At 37.7% G+C, this 18,523-nt stretch overlaps 1 protein-coding gene across 4 annotated transcripts in view; it reads left to right on the top strand.

Moving 5' to 3' along the window:
- Nucleotides 1-17,766, top strand: part of LOC104464194 (kelch-like protein 13) — a 75,971-nt gene extending 58,205 nt beyond the window's left edge. For 3 of the 4 annotated variants that reach the window (XM_010077086.1, XM_010076945.1, XM_010076873.1), the window contains exons 5-7: nucleotides 5,302-6,097; nucleotides 13,367-13,480; nucleotides 15,516-17,062. In XM_010077086.1, coding sequence (XP_010075388.1) covers nucleotides 5,302-6,097; nucleotides 13,367-13,480; nucleotides 15,516-16,003 — 1,398 coding nt within the window. In that variant the 3' untranslated portion in view covers nucleotides 16,004-17,062. Of the gene's footprint in view, nucleotides 1-5,301; nucleotides 6,098-13,366; nucleotides 13,481-15,515 lie in introns of all 4 variants that reach the window. The other variant, XM_010077014.1, reaches the window with a different exon arrangement.
- Nucleotides 17,767-18,523: the final 757 nt, after the last annotated feature.

The following is an 18,523-nucleotide window of genomic DNA, read 5'->3' as shown; positions in this document are numbered from 1 at the left end:
GGAAAGAGCTTTTTTCGTCTCAAATGGTGTTCTTTGGAATAATTTTTTTCATTGTTTAAAGCACTTGTTTTCTGAAGGTTCCTTCACTTATGGTGTTTACTCAGTCCCTGTGTTGGTTCATGTAAGAAACATTTTTTGATACTGCGTTTTGAAAGAATTAGGAAGACTTTATTAATAATCTTAATTGTATTGATTCTCTTAAATGCTTTCATTTATCCTGATGTCTAAGGGGATATAATCTCATTCATTGTGTAGCTGTAGAGCAAGTACAAAACTAAGTTTGTGCTGTTAGCCCAGTTATGTTCTCAGCATCCTTGTACACGGAATTTTTGAATGACCTTTTGAATTTGTTGGAACAGGAACAAGAGTTGGTGAGCAAACGAGTTGTTTTTTTTTTTGCTTTTATAGATTACCATAGTTTAGCTTGACGGAGATTACTCCCCATTATACTCATTTTGCTCCATTTTTGAAGGAGCATTTCTGTAATTGAAATTAGTTTTCTGAGTGAGTCTTGAGCTTATTTCTACTGAAATTATCTGAGAGCTGATGTAACCATTCCCAGACAAATACTGAATTGTCTAGGGAGTCAATTATTAAAGAGATTCTAGAAGTCAGTTTATGTAAAGCATAATAACTGTGTTACTTCTTAAGAGGGTACTGGAAATATTTACAGAGAAAGACATAGGCTTAAGGTAGCACCTTAATTTGTGTAAAAAGTAGTAAGACCTTCAAAGAATGGTATATGTTATAGCTGACTTGTCTCTGGAGTGTTTTTATGTCTTTTTTTGTGTCCTGCATTTATACCCTTCCTGTCAAGTATCCCATTGCCCTGATAATCTTTGCTCTGTAGCTGAACAGACTCCTAGAGAAACCCTGGCATATTTCCTAAGATATTTTCAGTCTTACTTTAAATATTGATTTTAAATATTTGTAGGTTGCAGTAGGCTAGGACTACTCCCAGGTTCGCATCTGAATTAGCCATAATGTAATTAAAATTAATAAAAATTCCATAGAAATGTTTTCAGGGTAGTGAGCGCTAGAGAACACGCAATAATGTTTTTGCAAAAGTAGCAGAAGTGTACAAAATGGAGAAAGATGAGAAACCTATCCAAGTAAATTGCAGCACTCAGGGGAAAATCAGTGTAATGGGGAAAGGGATGTTACACTGTAATTAAAGGAAACATTCCAAAACAGTGAAAATTAATGTCTTGGCTGTACCTTTTATATAGCTGCATAAGAAAATTTTATTCCTTCTATAATTCTGTGCTTTATGTTTTTGTAACAATTAGCAAATTATCAAATACTGAGGTCTCAATATTTGGAAATCTTGTCACAAGAACTTGGGTAACTGAGGATGGAGCAAGATGGTCTCACTTTTGTGGAAGCGTGAGATCTAATGCTGGGGCCAGCTCTGCCAGCCACCAGAAATTCACCATTTCTAATGTGGGGGTAGGATTGATTCTGTTTTCCAAGCTGGTCAAATTTCTGTGGTGTTTTTTTTGTTTTGTTTTGTTTTTGTTTTGTTTTTTTCTTTTTCTTCCCCCACTTCTGGACCCGTGTGTATGGCAGTCCACAGAAAAACTGAGGATTTCAGGGGAATGTAAGCTCTTTTAAACCAAGACCTTTTGAAACACTGTGCTACGTGCTTCAGTGTCTAACAGTTGTTGAAACAAAAAAAGTTAAACGCCTGAATGTGTTGTGGTACTGGGCTTGAGGACTTGATTTTCTGTGCATGTTATTTCTCCTGAGTTGTTCTCAAGGTTCTCATGCTTGGAATAATTTTCTTCTGTGGCCAATTTCGTAGTATTTTATAGTCAGTTATGTTTTTACAAGAGCTTGGGAAGTGATTGCTGCAAAATTTCAAATAATTAAGTCAACTGCTTTCTCGAGAAAGTATTTTGGCTTTTGCACTTGGTTTTTTAGGCTTTAATAATACTGTGCTGTGCTTGACCTTTATTTTTTGAAAAGGTTTTTAGTGTTTTCTGGAACTTTTACTTTTGCTTTGTAATGAGCAATTACAATCAGGAATGTGAATACTGTAACATGAATGAGCAGCTCTGCTCACTAGTCAAAGCCTAAGGAAAATAGGGTTTATTTACATTTCTTGGCTTCTTATGAGGTTGTTAAGCTGTTTGACCAGTTACGGCATTTAGCTCTTTCTGTGTATCTCTACTAGTTACTGGATTCACTGTACAGCTGGTCTTGTATTTTTGTCTGATACTGCCATTCCTCCCTTTCAGTGGGATTTTTAGAAGTAGCCGTTCCTTCTGTTGATGAGTTCCTGATTGACTGACTTCCATAGAGAACTGTTTCCACACGTCTCATATGTACCATAGCATAAGTCAATCTGTTTTTTTGAAAATCAGCCCTCGATCAACTTTATTACTGAAGTGTTTAAGTAGCATTACTGTACTTGAATACTGTTGAATTTTGAACATTTACATAGAAGTAACTATTGCATTTCATTCTGTTGAAGGATTATTTTTTGGGTCAGGACTTAAGAATCTCTAGAGTATATATTTTTATGACTGAAATCTTTGCAATGTAATTTAGCCTGGTAATTTGATTGCTATTTTAGAGCATGGTAAAATTGGTAATGGTACTTTTGCCAAGGAGAGTCACCTGCAAGAAAATATTTAATATAGTACCCTGATTTGAGATGAGTGGTGGAATTTGTTAGTAAGCCAAACAAAGGGCACAATTTCATAAGCATAATGGGAAGTATTTGCAATCATATTATGAAAAAAAAAAAAAAAACAACTCTGAGTGCAGTATAATTCCATTGAATTAATTAAGGCAGAAGAAGATAAGTTTTCCAAGAATTAGGGGATGACTGGAAACTCTTGATGTCATGTTCATCAGTCATTAACTGTGTGTAATGTTTCAATAAATTTCTCAAATGTAAGCATTCCAGGATTATATTCAGTTACATAGATTTATAGTGTAACATAGTTATGATGATACATCAACTGGATGCATGCTGGGCACTTGATAACTGGTGTGGATTCTACAATAGCTCTAAATACTTCATTGCAACCTTAATACCGTCTACCGATGGTACATGATTTGCACCTTTTTTGCTTCGATCTTTTGACTTCAAGCATGCCTTTTCTGTATGCAATAGTATCTTTCTGTCTGCTTACCTTGGAGATACGGAGAAAGTCCGGTATCTCTGTGGTTTGATGCCAGTGAGTGTATTCCAAAGCAGTTTTTAAATACAGTGACTGTATAGCGAGAGTTAAAAGATTTGTGGTATACTGTAAGTCAGCTGTTTGTTAGGGTGTCTTGGTTTAACCCAGCCGGCAGCGAATACCACATAGCCATTTGCTCACCCTCCCCTGAAACCAGGACATATAAGGGGTGATTTTTTCCTGTTGCTTTATTTTTATTATACAGCTTGAAAGAAATTTTAGAAGTAAAAATGTCCTGTTTGATTTACTTCATTTAAGGTATGCTGTTACTGTCATTATGCAATTAATTGTGTAACTTAAAAATCATAAAGGAAATGTACAGGAATTAGTTTGATACTGACTCTCAAAAACAGTCAAAAGAAGAAAAAAATGTTTCTTAAGCGTGAGAGAATGTTTTATAGGTCATTGCTAGTTGATGTGACTATATTTGATATAAACAATGTAGTCTGTCTTCTAATACAAAAATAATGTCCATGTATATATTGCAGAGATATTTTATAATAGATCTCCTGACAGTCTGCCACACGTTCATCTTCTAGATATGACCTGATTAAAGGGTTAGTGTTCCTGGAGATGAAGAATAAGATTTGGAATATTTGACTGTAAGAAGGTGTTTCAGGATATGTGAATGAAGACTTTGGATGACTGCAGATCTTAACTCTAGGGCAAGTTAGATCAAGTTTCTAGTGAATTAAAAAGATCTCCTACTCCTGTATTCATTAGACTTTTGAATTGTCTAGTATTAAAGGGCAATGATCAGATTGAGTTATATAGTATTAAAATCTTGTAATCTCTGCCATGACCAGAAGGTCATTTGAAGGTTTTTGAATTTTTAGGCTTCAATCAGGTCATAGTCCTCAATCTTTATAATCTTTTTAAAAATAACCATGAGATTCAGAAGCTTAAATTCTTTTGGCATTACAAATATAATGAGAATCACAAAGTTGTGGAAATTGTCAGCATTGAGTAGGACTGACATGCACAGAGACTAGAAAGCATGTGTAAATGAAGCTTGGGTTAGAATAAAGATTGAATGCAAAAAAGCTGCAACTCTCGGCAAGAAGCATTTTAAAATTGACTTGCTTTGCGTATGTACCACAGAGCTTGCTGACATGAGTTGGCTGGGTTCACTGGAGACCCGCTTTAAGTTATGTCTTGACCCTCCCATCTTACTTCCTCGCTCTGCCTTGGACCCTGAGGGACCTCAGAAATTTAGGAGCCAAAGATGTAAGAAAGGTAGATGCAGCAACACTGTGAAAGATGTGATTACCAAGGTATGGTCGCTCCAGTGTTGAATTAAATTAGGGTATGGTCCATAGTACTAAAGCATTCCATGTGCTGGTTATTTCTAGGGGAAGTCCTCCCAGGTTCATTCTTTTTAAAAAATTTACATACCTTTGAAAAAAAATCACTGCCTTTGTCTTATTTTTACAATGGCATGTATTTAATTTTGAATATATTCCCTAAGAGTACCACCTTAATTTACTAAAGATCCAATTTTCTTAGTTTCTAAGGAATGTATTCATCAGATTGAACACTGTAAATAAATTGTTTGAAATATGTGGCATTCGAGAGGTAGCTGTGCCGTTCTCTTTGCTTGCAATATGTGGCATTCGAGAGGTAGCTGTGCCATTCTCTTTGCCTGCGTTATGATACCATTCTCTTTGGTTGCATTATGACAATATGATTTTAATAATGTTAGAAAATGTCTAATGGTGAGACCTACGTTTGCATCATTCTCTGTAACCTTGGGCTGATCACCTCTCCCTTAACTGTATTTTCCATGTCTTACAAAGAGGTTTTCAAAGATGAAGTGCTGTACAATTGCTATATATCATCATTGTATAATGCATTTGACATAATTAATATATGCCATCTGCTTGTTTACTTGTCTCATTTCTTTCCTCAAAATAAGGAATACACTGGGTCTCACCTTGCAGTCATGAATATATACATGACATTGAATATTTATTTGCTCATGTGTAAATCACCTTCAGCATTGTGGAATGATGAAATATTGGTGATTCTGTAGCATTCATTAAATTCTGCATTATCATTTAGACACCAAATTAAGAAGGTGTTCTGATTCCTCTTTCTGTTTGTTTAATAGGTTTCGTTGGAAAACTGTGTTGAGGTTGGGCGAATTGCCAACACATACAATCTCACGGAAGTGGATAAATATGTTAATAATTTCATCTTGAAGAACTTCCCCGCATTACTAAGTACAGGTGAATTTGTGAAACTCCCCTTTGAACGTCTTGCCTTTGTGCTTTCAAGTAATAGCCTTAAGCACTGCACTGAACTTGAACTCTTCAAGGCGGCTTGTCGCTGGCTGCGGTATGAGGAGCCTCGGATGGAGTACGCTGCTAAGCTGATGAAGAACATCAGGTTTCCACTGATGACGCCCCAGGATCTTATTAACTATGTTCAAACAGTGGACTTCATGAGAACTGACAATACCTGTGTAAACTTGCTTTTGGAAGCCAGCAATTACCAAATGATGCCGTACATGCAGCCGGTTATGCAGTCGGAGAGAACTGCCATTCGGTCAGACAGCACTCACTTGGTGACGTTGGGGGGAGTGCTGAGGCAGCAGCTGGTTGTCAGCAAAGAGTTACGGATGTATGATGAAAAGGCCCACGAATGGAAATCCTTAGCTCCCATGGATGCACCAAGGTACCAGCACGGCATCGCTGTGATTGGAAACTTTCTTTATGTAGTTGGGGGCCAGAGCAATTACGACACAAAAGGAAAGACGGCGGTTGACACGGTCTTCAGGTTTGATCCTCGCTACAACAAGTGGATGCAAGTCGCTTCTTTAAATGAGAAGCGCACCTTCTTCCACCTAAGTGCCCTCAAAGGACATTTGTACGCAGTCGGTGGTCGAAATGCAGCGGGTGAGCTAGGTGAGTGGTCGTCCTGAAGCATGGCTTCTTGCCTTGCTTTTTGTGCCTTGAAATACTTTGCTGCCCTGTTAATGGGTGGAGAGGAAACAAGTTGAAGTTGTTGATGTGCAGCTTCTTTCTGGAAACACTGCAAATGCATAAGGAAATTTCTCAGGATGCTATTAGTTGTTGATTTTAAAGGCTTCCACCAAAAAATTTCCAAATACATGCATCTTGTGTACTGACACATAATATCCAGTGTCTTCACTTTTATCATCAAACATGAAGTAACTGTGTGTGTCCATACATACACACGACTGTATAAAAAAATCATTATTTAAGCTGAGAGACCAAATCCACTCTTTTCACTCTTAAGGGATACAGGACTTTTTAACTGAAACTCACTGTTGAATGGAGGTTGCCTTTTAAAAGACGCTAATTGTCTGGAATAGTAATTTTGAAATGTTAGTGTGGTGATTTGTTTTGTTTGTTGTTTGTTTTTTTTAAGTGGGCTAATGACCGAGTGGTTTGTTTCACTCACAGATCAGTTGTACATTTGTCTGTGCTTTAAAATTTAGATGTTACAATGATAGTGCTTGGAATTTTAGCATCGTAATATATCTGAGCCATATGTAACTTTACGTTATTTTGTTTGCTGCTTTCAGCCCAATACTTAATCATGCCTTGTCAAGTCTTTGTGGCAGTACCTCTCGCAGTTAAGATTTGCTTTTTAGAAATGCACTGATATCTTTAAGTGCAGTGAGGAACATGTTTAATTGAAACAATAAGAAACTTAATTTGTGTTGCAGTCTGTGACTTTTATTTCAGTTAATGCATCTCAGTCATTCAAATATACACTTTTTCATGATCATATTGCACACTTTCTCAGGAAACATAGTATATTTCTTCCACTATACAAAACTGGTCTGGTTTTGCTAGAAGTTCAAAATCCATTCTAATTTTTGATGAAATGAGACATTTTAAAATGCCTCCTTTTTCCAAAAAATGTGGGAAAGTGTTTCACAACAGCTTGTTTTCCCCAGATAGCCATTTTCTAATGCAGATTCTGAGATTTTCAGTTTTTTCTTACGTGCCACTTTATCTACCTGAAAATACATTTGAAAAGTAAGCTTAATACCCTGCAAAAGACCAAATGTACAAACTAAAGTGTATTGATCTTCATCTTGAGTATCATAAAAACTGATCTTCATTGACCTATTTTCTAATGGTACGAATTAATCAGAGTGCTGTCCTTGTGTACTGCGCCATCCATACAAAGTAGGGTTACAAGAACGTTGTGAAGAAGTTGAAAGTCTAACAAAATCAATATGAAGTAATGCTATTAGTAAGCCAGTGCAACCCGTGTGTACAGCCAGCTTTAAGTGCGGTGTTTTTCTTAAATTAGATCATACAGTATCGTTCTGCTGACCTCAGGCCTTCTGCAGCTTTAATTAAAATACAAAGTCTGTCACCTGTCTAAAATGATACTGTAAAGATATCATTAAAATGCTGCAACGATTCCACACCGACCTGAAAAATGTCATTGGATCATTCTGTGGGAAGAGCACTTTATAAATGATAAATATTGTAGCAGTCTGATGCTTTGATTTGGGGCTTCAGTTTCTTTTCTTGTTAATTGTGAGGCAAGTCACTTTTCATTTTCATGTTTCTTTCATAAACCTTGACAGCCGAAAGATGAGATCCAGCTTAGACTTCCCATTCTCTTCAGATGAGAAAAACTCTCTTTGTAGAACAGAAGGTCAAATGTGTGTTGGACAGGTATTAAAGAAGTTGCCCTTGGGTTCAAACTAATTTCAACCTGTTGTTAGGGAGGAAAAATTCCCAAAACCTGAATTCAGCTTTCCGGAAGATCAGCTTTAGCGGAAAAGGGCCGAAGGATTGAAGTTACTAAAATGAATTTCTTTATTTTTTCTCTGGACATTCACTGGAGTAAAAACTGTACTTCTTTGAGCCTTCCCGAAACAGTTTTCAAATGTTTAATCTTCTGAGAACTTTGTAAATACACTTTCTACCTCGGTGGTATGTGCTTTAGCAGTAATAAACAGCTGCTGCTTTAACAGTCCGTGCCACTGAGAAAGGTTTGGTTCATTGGTAAGGAGGAGTATGTGGTACATCCATCTGAATGCGGTAAATGAATGTTTGAAACATACTGAATTATGAAATTATAATTCAGATTTTCCAGACCCAGGACAATTTAGGACCGTGCAGAAGTATGCACCACTCCTAGAAGGATTGTACATAGTTCTGGTTGGTTCTTTTTAAATGTCAAAGCAGGCATCCACCAAAGGTGTTCCCAGAAGGCAGGGGGAACAGCACTCCAGCGTGAGGAGGAGACCAGCCTGGAGAAGGCAGGTGTGCAAAAGACAGGACAAGACATTTTTGGAAAAGGAGACAAAGGGAAAACCAGGTGTGGTTCACAGACATACTCATGAAGCAGAGCCCATCAGCAGTTTCCAGCTGTGCTGTTGTGCAGAGCCCTGCACACTGCTTTTCAGACAAGTAGACTTGCAGCTCTTTTTGAAACAGTTCAGTTGTGCTGCTTGATGATGGTGGCAGAAGCTGTGCCTTCAAGTATTAGAAAACTTGTGCGGTTAGGTGTTTTCCAGATACTTCAGGCTCTGCTCTTGATAAGCTTGAGTGGAGTTTGAGATTTTTATATATGGACTTTTCCAAACGACTTTAGGGGATGGTGGGTTGTGACTGAACCACAGATTCATTGATACCTTCATTGTCGTGCTGCAGTAAAGACAGAAGACTTCTAGTCCAGGGTAGGGCAGCTGTGTTCTTCTGACCCCCGTGCTGTAGGAAGGCATTTATTTTAGGGGTGCCCTCTATGATGCTTAACCCTCGATTCAAACAACTCCTTTATGTAAAACTTCTGTTGTGAGTCTATATATTATATACATTTTAAATGTTGTTTGTTAGGAAGAAAAGTATGCATCGTTACCCAGCTGGGGTGTTTGCTGTCTGTGTAGCACTGTGAGTATCAAACCAAAGTGTGAACTGGAGGATCTCTGGCATAGGAGCTTACTCTGAAGTGGCTCCTTGTGTGGTAGGTACAAAATTACTCAGAGCTCTGTCTAATGTAACCAAGTCAGCTTTGAGTTCTGCAAAAGCAAACTGTATTATAGAAATAATATAACAAAATGAAGATCCTGGGTTTTGGGACATCACGCAGTTTTTTAGTACTGCTGTAATAAACCTCAAGACACAATAGAAGCTACTGACAGAGAAGTGGTAAATATCTGTATACTCCTCAAATAGCATCACAGATGGCACTATAAAATCAGTGCAGACTGAGCATCCCTTGGGACTGCCAAAGCTTTGTGTCTTTTTGAGATTGCTTAATTCTGTTAAAATGAGGCCTGCCTTCCCTGGATTATGGTAATGAACAGATCAGAAGTTCCACTGTTAAACATAAAGCCTGATTTGAATCGTTCATGCTGTTGGGAGGATGAGTCCGTTAGTCTCATGCTATATAAGATGTATACTTATGTTCAGTAAAGTAGCAGTTTTTTTGAGTGTTTTGTGAACTGTGCTCTGTCTGGAGATGATATACAGAACATCCTGATGCCTCTTAAATTGACAAGCATCTTTAATAGCTGGAATTTTAAATATTTTTTCCTTGTCAGTGCAGAGGGAGGTCTTGTTAAAAGAGAGGAACTGAATGACCTTGCAAGGTAACAGGGAAACAACTACATGGAACAACCAAACAGAACTGTGGGGTTTTTCCAGCTGGGAAGTGATTAGCTTTGTTTTAGAGCACAGTAGATTTGAGATGTGAGTTGGGGTGGTTTGTCTGAAATACTGTCAAATGGTACTTTAGCTGTACTGGTGTAATGTTTGGGAGAATTTTGAAGCCACATCAGAAAGTGAGGAATCTTGGGCTTAACCTCATCGTTTCTCGCATAACTAATGTCTTTACAATGTGGTGATAGTGATGGCAGTAATTTGTACCAATTTCTGCATGTTTTATCTTCTCTTTCTAAAGTGATCTTTTGGCTGTGGTTTCTCTCCTAAATGCCATCTGTAGTGCAGAGTGGGATGAACAGTTGTCCGGTGTTGAATGCCATCTTATCTGGTTGCTGATGGCTTTGCAATTGCTTTGTACGTATTCTGCTCTTCCTGTCCTTGTAGTGTATTAGAAATCTAAGTTCCTCACCTCAGCACAGAGTGGAAGCACTGTGGGAAAGAGGATGCCTTTGTTTTTGTGAAAGCAAGTAGAATGATGATTTTGGGGCAGCATAGCAGTGAACAGCAGGTCGGAAGGGTCTGCTGGCAGGGGAGAACTGGGACAGCTATAATTACTTGCGTGTCAAATCTGGTTTTCTTTGTTCTTGAAATTTCTGCACATCTTTGTGTTCTTCTGATTGCTAAGTAGAGCGGAGTAGAAAGGCGCTTTCCTTTTTAGAAAAGAATATTGGAATGGATGAATATATTTATACAAGAAAGCATGGGTTTATTTGGGGATTGGGCGAATAGTGCACTGCATGCGGTGTCAGGATGGGAGTACACAGAAATACAGCTCATGGATTTAATTTTAGGTGTAATTTGTGGAATCCGTTCTCTGTGCCTATACCTTTATTTGGGCAAGAGGCTGTCTCCAGCATTACACAGCTTTATGGCTGTGGAAGTCCTTGATGGATATACGAAGTCTGCAGGATATCAAAAGGGAAAAATACAAAAATTTTTAAGAAGAGATTTATTAAAAAAAAATTAAAAAATAATCAAGACTTGAAAAATGTTCATTCGTATAGAAGAATGTTTGACTGCCCTTTCATACCTTGCCTTATGCAGACTTTCATCTACCTGTGCAGGTGTGTGATGTGAAAAGCAGCTCGAGGCTCATTTCAAATGGCCGAGGTAGGAAATGCGGTAACAAGAAGGCTAAATTGTAGGAAAAGTGTTTAATGAAGGACTGATCTCTTAAACTTGGGAACTTGCCCGTATTGGGCAGGTTTTTTAAAATCACAAATTTGGCATGTCAACAGTAGTGTATAGGTTACACTTGACTTCAGTTACTTTGCGTCAGTTTTTTATCGTCCATCTTACAAAGCTCTGAGATGGCTGGTGTAACTGGGAGTCCATGTGCAAAACAGAAGCCTTGCAGGGTTTCGTTACTTTTTATAAACAGTCTCAACAATATGAAATTAATAAAGAAACAGGTATTTAATGTGTTTTGCCTTGTATCATGAACTTCATGTTCTGGACCAGCACTTTTCTGCTGAAGAAAATCCAGTGTGCTGTGACAATTTAGCAATTCTTACGTGCAATATAGATTGGTTTCTTTTTTATTTTTAACTTTAGATGATGTTGTATTGGTTGTCAAACGTTAGTCTTGACATTGGAAATGGAAGCTTCTATTTTAATTGTGCCTACTTGAAATACTAATTGCATGGAATCACAAAATATCCTGTTTTATAAAAATAAGGAGGTCGTGTGTTGTACAGCAGGTAGAAGATAATACAGAGGGTCACTGTAATGTGCTCTATTCTGAATTTTTCCATCACTAGGGATTTTTTGGTGGTGGCCTGAGACCATAGCTTTGCCTTACTCTTCCAAAATGCTCTGAGTGAAAGGGTTTTTTCTAAAAGACAGATCTGGAGGTGCCTTATAGTCACTATATGAGTGTTACTGGTTCGCTTTACTGGCCTTGCCAGTACTGCTAATTCTGCTGTCTTATACTGACAATAACTGGTTTCTGCCTTTAAAATGGCAAGTTTCTAAGCTTCTAGGTTTTTTTTGTCTCTTTGAGTTGATGTGTAATCCTGGACTGTAAGTCACCATCACTGATTCCATAGAGCTGGCTCAGATTTTCTGTCCTTGATTGAATTAAAAAGCTTGTTCTAGAACGACTAAAATGCCACTTTCAAAGACACATTCAATTTTGTACGCATAGTTCATAAACATCGCTCTTCAGAGATTAAGCATTGTATAACAAGCATTAGAATCTGATTCTTAATTTTAATTATTTAAAATAAGATTTAATTTGTCTTTAAGATAACTCAATTATTGATAAGTGCTTTGTGCATTGTAAGGTCACTATATTACAGGGTTTTTCGGCATCTCTTGCCCCTCTGGTCATATTGTGCTATTCAAGCTGCCAATCCCTACAGCTTTCTCAGACCCATTCTTAAATCTGGTTTCTGTTTCTATTCTTCTCTCTGCTTATTGCCTAGCTCTTTTCCTACAACCCCACATCTCTTTCATCCCGCTTAAAAGAGAGGATTCCTTCTCAGAAATTTTTTCTGCAAGGACACCTGGGCTCTGAGTCTCTTTGTAACTTAGTACTAACCTCTGAGATTTCTGATTTGATAAAACCTTTGATCATTTTAACGTTCAAATTCACAAAGAAAGTTGCACAAATGGAGCTGTGTATCGACACAGGCACTCCTCTCCATTTGAGATTCAATGATGTTTCCTCTGAGTCTCTTTGTAACTTAGTACTAACCTCTGAGATTTCTGATTTGATAAAACCTTTGATCATTTTAACGTTCAAATTCACAAAGAAAGTTGCACAAATGGAGCTGTGTATCGACACAGGCACTCCTTCTCTCCGTTTGAGATTCAGTGATGTTTCATCTTGTATTTTTTTAAAGCTTGGCTTTTGTAAACTGTTTGAATTAGTGACTTGCATATGCTGTGCTGTATGTTGCTGTTGTGAGTACTTCATAAGCCATTGCAAGACAGTAGGACATCAGTCAACAGTTGTTGCCCCCTTTTGAGGGCATAGGACCATTTCAATGCAAAATACAAAGAAGAAAATCTAGCCTGAATTTCTGCATGGGTGGGACATTGCTGAAGACATGGGGCTGTTCTGGCTGCCAGATGTATTGGTCTTTGAGATAGTTCTAAGTTGATTCCCTGTCTCTCTGCAGCAGACACTGAAGGGAGCTGTACAAGAGCAAAGGACGGAAAAGCTGAATTCACCCATCTTCGTTGCCATTTCCTCTGATGTCCCATAGCTGTAGCTCTGGCAGGGTTCCTGAGCTGGGGCAGGTTGTAGGAGTGGGAATGAGACAAGTGGAAGGGAAGAATGCAAGACGGTTTTTTTTCTTCCTTTTTGTTCCTCTGGGACGAAGCTTGAGGTTTTTCTGTATTGTCTCTTGACATAATGCTCAATAATTCCCTTGACACTTTCTCAGATGAACAATGTTTCTCATTGATACTTTCTCTGTGTATGAATATATTAGTGCCACTGCGACTGCACTCAGAACCAAACTGCCATGCTAGCTTCAACATTGGTGTACTCTCATTTGTTTTAAACAGCCACTGTGGAATGTTACAATCCCAGGATGAATGAATGGAGCTATGTCGCAAAAATGAATGAACCCCACTATGGTCATGCTGGAACCGTGTATGGGGGATTAATGTATATTTCAGGTAAGTAATTCATATGATCATATCATCTCTATGAAACAATTACTTATCTAACTTTTTCTGTTTCAGTGGGAGACAATAAAAATTACTTTCTGGTTACAATAGGTTTGCCATGGTATAAGCAGTGATGCAAATTCATATGAAGCCAGTCAAATAGCATATATACTGCAGAGTCTGAGAAAATTATTTGAGATAATATTATGCATTTACACAGTAAACAACAGCTCTGAACTCCAAAGCAGTTATTCACTTTAACTATCAGAATAAATTTTTTTGTGGCAGCAGCACATATATAGGTTTATGTAGCAATAACCATTAAGCACATCCCTCTTTGGTCCATTTTGGAAAGCACTGGAAATTTTAATACTTTAAAGAAGAACATGCCTTCGTTGACCTGATGGAAGGGGATAAGTTTTCATCTTAATCACAATATGTGAATGATGTCTGTACTTTTACTGGTATTTAGTTTGTAATATGCTCAGTCAGATATGGCACCAAGGTTATAGTTTCATTCCATTTTTTTTCCAAACTGGGGGCAATAGGTTTTTTGAAAATCCAGTATCTGCTCAGTTTTTAAAGAAGATTCAATCTGTCTGTCAGTGGTCTCTACAGAGAGACGTATTAATGTTCTTCTGCTGCGATGTTAAGGTATATCCTCCAAGAACTAATCTGAAATTCAAGGTGGAAGGTGGGGACAAGGTGGTTTAGCTGTGAAGAACTGGTGAGGAGATGCACTGGAGCAGATAGATCCTTGGGGCATTTTCAGTCAGGGAGCCTTGTGCCAGTAGACTAGGAGAGATTTATTTTAAAATTTACCGCAAGGTACAGCTTCTTATTTTTCTATGAGCAAGTCTATGAAGCTAGCTTCTAATCATTGTGCTGCTGTTTGTGCTTTTCTGTCCGTTTGCTTTGTTTTACTGCAGGTGGCACATGCATATGCTCCCTGCTGTGTTTTTTCATATAGATGCTGTGTATTTTCCACAGATTTTTCTTTTCTTCCTCCTATCCTCTTAGATATCCTTATGGGTTTAGACACTTCTGGGGTTGAAAAAGTTAAGATTGGTTCCTTTGTCATTAAAGCCTCCTGTCTCTGACAGTCTCCCGAGCACTGCCGCCACTATGACTGTCATTGCGTCAGGGTTGGACAGTCCCTCTATTTTTTTCTGTATTTAATTCTTACTGTCCAACAGAAGAATTAAGTACTTTCTTGCGTAACTCCTGCAGACACCATGCCATCTCTGTCTGCTAATAATCCAAGCGTGGTAATTCAGTGTTGAATGGTTAGCCCAGCAGGAGGTTGTTCTGTAGCAGTGTGTTCTCTGCATATTTTTTAGCACCTCAAATGTAGTTGCATTATGGTCTTAAACCATAGCTAATAAGCATATAGTGTCTGAAATTGGTGTGACTGCTTTCTGGCCTGCCTAGTGACCTTGCAGAAAGGTGGGACATTTCATCCACTGATGGGAAATCGTCCTGTGATTTCCCCTGAAGCCTCTCCAACTGCTTTTGCAGGGAACCATGGAAAAGGTAAATATAGAGAGAACCATAGGCATCTGTTAACAGAAGAATATTTGAAATCTGTGTCCTCTCTTTCTTCAGTTCAAGTTGATGAAAAAATTTTCTGAAGAAAATTCTGCTATGTGATAGAACCACTTAAATCACAATAGCACAGTATCAAAATTTGAAAGGGAAGCGGATTCCTGTTTTCTTCATGGTGAGAAACAAACCTAGCAAACTGAACAAATGTAAGCAAATAATTTTGGCAAAATGAAGCATAGGTAACACTTTTTTGTTCTTTTAATCTGCCAGTGTCATCTTATATAATGAAGTACTGTGAGACATAGCTTCTTTCCATGTTCACATTTAAAGGAACAAGGTACATTGAAAATGTCATTTGAAATGGAGCACAGATGTGATAGTAATCTAAGCTAATGTGAAAAAGCTTTAAGGAAAGTTGAGTTCATTCATGAAAATATGTTTCTGCTATTTATTGCTTATTAGGGTGAGCAATGCTCTAACGTGTGTTTTGTTTCTTTAGGGGGAATTACCCATGATACTTTCCAAAAGGAACTTATGTGTTTTGACCCTGACACAGACAAATGGACTCAGAAAGCTCCGATGACGACAGTCAGAGGTCTGCATTGCATGTGTACTGTAGGAGACAAGCTATATGTTATTGGTGGAAACCACTTTAGAGGCACGAGTGATTATGATGATGTTCTAAGCTGTGAATATTACTCACCAACTCTAGACCAGTGGACTCCAATTGCTGCCATGTTACGTGGGCAAAGTGATGTTGGGGTTGCTGTCTTTGAAAATAAAATCTATGTTGTTGGAGGATATTCTTGGAATAATCGGTGTATGGTGGAAATAGTTCAGAAATATGATCCAGAAAAAGATGAGTGGCATAAAGTATTTGACCTTCCAGAATCACTTGGTGGCATTCGAGCCTGCACTCTTACTGTTTTCCCACCAGAGGACAATACAGGGTCACCATCCAGAGAATCTCCTCTTTCAGCACCTTAGAAACATCCCTTGACTTATCATGTTGTAGTAACACCTTTGCACTGCATCATGGAGTCTATTATTTTTCTTCAGTAGTTTCTGTTAGGCTTAGCCTACAGCATTTCATACAATTACTGGAAAAAAAAGAGACTTTGACGTTATTTGTGCTGTTTGTTTGGCCTAGAATGTTTGTCAAGTGGTTAACAAAAAAAGATGTACTCACCCGAGCCAAATGTTTAACAAATGAGAAGATATTGTCTATAAAATGTATGAACTAGGTACGTTATTAATGTTGTGTATTGGGTGTGAGGTACCTTATAGCTTACATTTGGAAGCCCAATGAGTCAAATTTGAAGACTTGAACACATTTTTTCACTAAATTTCATAGGTGAAATCCTTTTTCCTTTCAATTTTGACTGCCGATTACAAGGGGAGGTAGACCACTTCAATGTGAACTATGACAGAAGGTTGCCAAGGGGCCTGAGCTACCTCCCTCTCTTTGCAGAGTATTTTTGACATATCTGTTTACCCACCTGACTTTGTGGGTGCTTTCAGAGCATATGAAGTTTCTTAGTCAGAGGGGAGAAATAAAATAATTTTAAAATATTAGCACTATAAAGGAAGCGGACCTTGCAGAGGCCGGGAGTTTTTTATAACATATATCAAGTGTTTTTCCTGAGTCAGTTGATGATGCTTCAAACAAGATTTAAAATATTTGGGGTTTTTAATTTGGGTTTTTTCAGGAATTGGCTTCCGCTTGCATGGGAGCACACACTATTAACAAATGGGAATTCAGTGCGGTTGTATATTCTGTTATATGCCTGTACTGAATATAGGTAGATAAGGGCTAGAAACATTACCTTAAGCCACTGAATTTGACCAAATCGTTCCATCAGATCAAATTTAATCTACCTTTTCTCCTTTGCTGTTGAGATAACTTGCATATTGTGTCCTCTGTATAGTCTCAGTTAATAAGGTTATTTAGCACAAAGTGCAGCTTCAGCGAGAGAGCTGCTTTTGCTCAGTGAACTTGGACTACCACATTTTACCTTCTTTTGTTCAATAAAACTTTTAACTGCAGTTATTCAGTCTAAGCTACCTCATTAATGTATTTGGTTTTCTTCCTCTGCCTCACTGTCTTCAGGATACACATTACGTATATCTGTGTGGGTAGTTTCATTTACTGGGAAACCAATGCAGAAGTGATCGTGAATGGGTGTGTTTGACCTACTTCTAAGAAACTGTTTTGGCCTGATGTGTTCATTTTATTGTTAAGGACTGACAAAAAGAGCGAACTGTCTTAATTTTTTTTTCCTTGGAGAACTACTGCTTATGTGTGCAGCCATGCAAATTTACAGAAATCTTGATCTGCTCCAAAATACAGTGAACTACTGACAAATTACAGCTCTGAGTGCTTATAGAAGGCTAATATTATTGTTCTCGTTCCAAACTTCCCATTGTATGTTACAAGTGGTTTTGCTAATGAACACAGTCAGAGGGGCATCATCTGGGGAAAAAGTGTTTAAATCAGACTATTGTGCTACCTAATACCAATACCCGTGTAAAGCTTAATAGCCTTGAGAGTATGCTATGTGTATTTGGTCCCTGCTTGATGAATCAAGCAGCTGTATTACTATGGTGTCAGTTTTGGAAGTACTGATATTTAATCTTTATGCAGTTTATTAGTAATAATCACTACCAAAATGTATGTGTAAGCTTTCATAATTGTTTTGGTTAAAATCAAAAGCAATTCTTCCTCTTCTTTAAAAAAAAAAAAAAAAAAAATCTTAATTCTGTGTAGCTGTTGAAAGTTGTTACAGGTGTAATAATGGCACCAGTGGATACTCTTGGAAAGTAGCCGGTCAGGATGAATTGACTCATCACCTTAGGAATACTTGTCTAATGCTGTGCAAAGCACCAGATAGGAAAATGTTGCTCAGTTGTTTTAAGTAAGTGTCAGTAATTTAGGTGTCATGTGCTACTGATTCTTTTTTTTTTTTCAAGCTTGGAGACCAGATTTTAGAGACTGCTTGAGTTTAAATGCCCTGAAATACATATTCCATTTCTATTTTATTAATTAAACTGAAAAGTAGTTGAAGTAGTTTGATAATGTAAATATATCCTGCTGTCTGTATGCTGGGAATAAGGAGATATCCACTTTTAAAGTGTGCATCTTCACTGGTATTCTCTCTTTGGAAGATGCTAAGGGTGGATTCTGATCATTTTGAGATGGCTAGAAATCAGGATGTCAAAGTTTTGTGTCTGAGACTTGAGAATAGCCCAGCAGCTGGTATATGGCCACAATGTAGAGACTGAATTTTTTTTTTAGTGACTCATTATCTCTTCTACTTAAAGTAGAAGAATTATTTTTGAGCGTCATTTTGTTATCAGTGTTGGACACAGCATAGTGGATTAAATGTAGTGCTTCAATCAAATTAATCTTTAAGGTTTTTTCTTGTATCTCCCTCTGGATTAAAGTGTTCCTAATGATATCAGTTAACACCTACTCACCAGGATGGAAAACCAAATATCAAAGATTTG

This window comes from Pterocles gutturalis, unplaced genomic scaffold, assembly GCF_000699245.1.
Source record: "Pterocles gutturalis isolate BGI_N339 unplaced genomic scaffold, ASM69924v1 scaffold2636, whole genome shotgun sequence".
Lineage (NCBI taxonomy): Eukaryota > Metazoa > Chordata > Aves > Pterocliformes > Pteroclidae > Pterocles > Pterocles gutturalis.
Note: the sequence above shows the minus strand (reverse complement) of the source record. Positions and strands in the feature narration are given on the sequence as shown.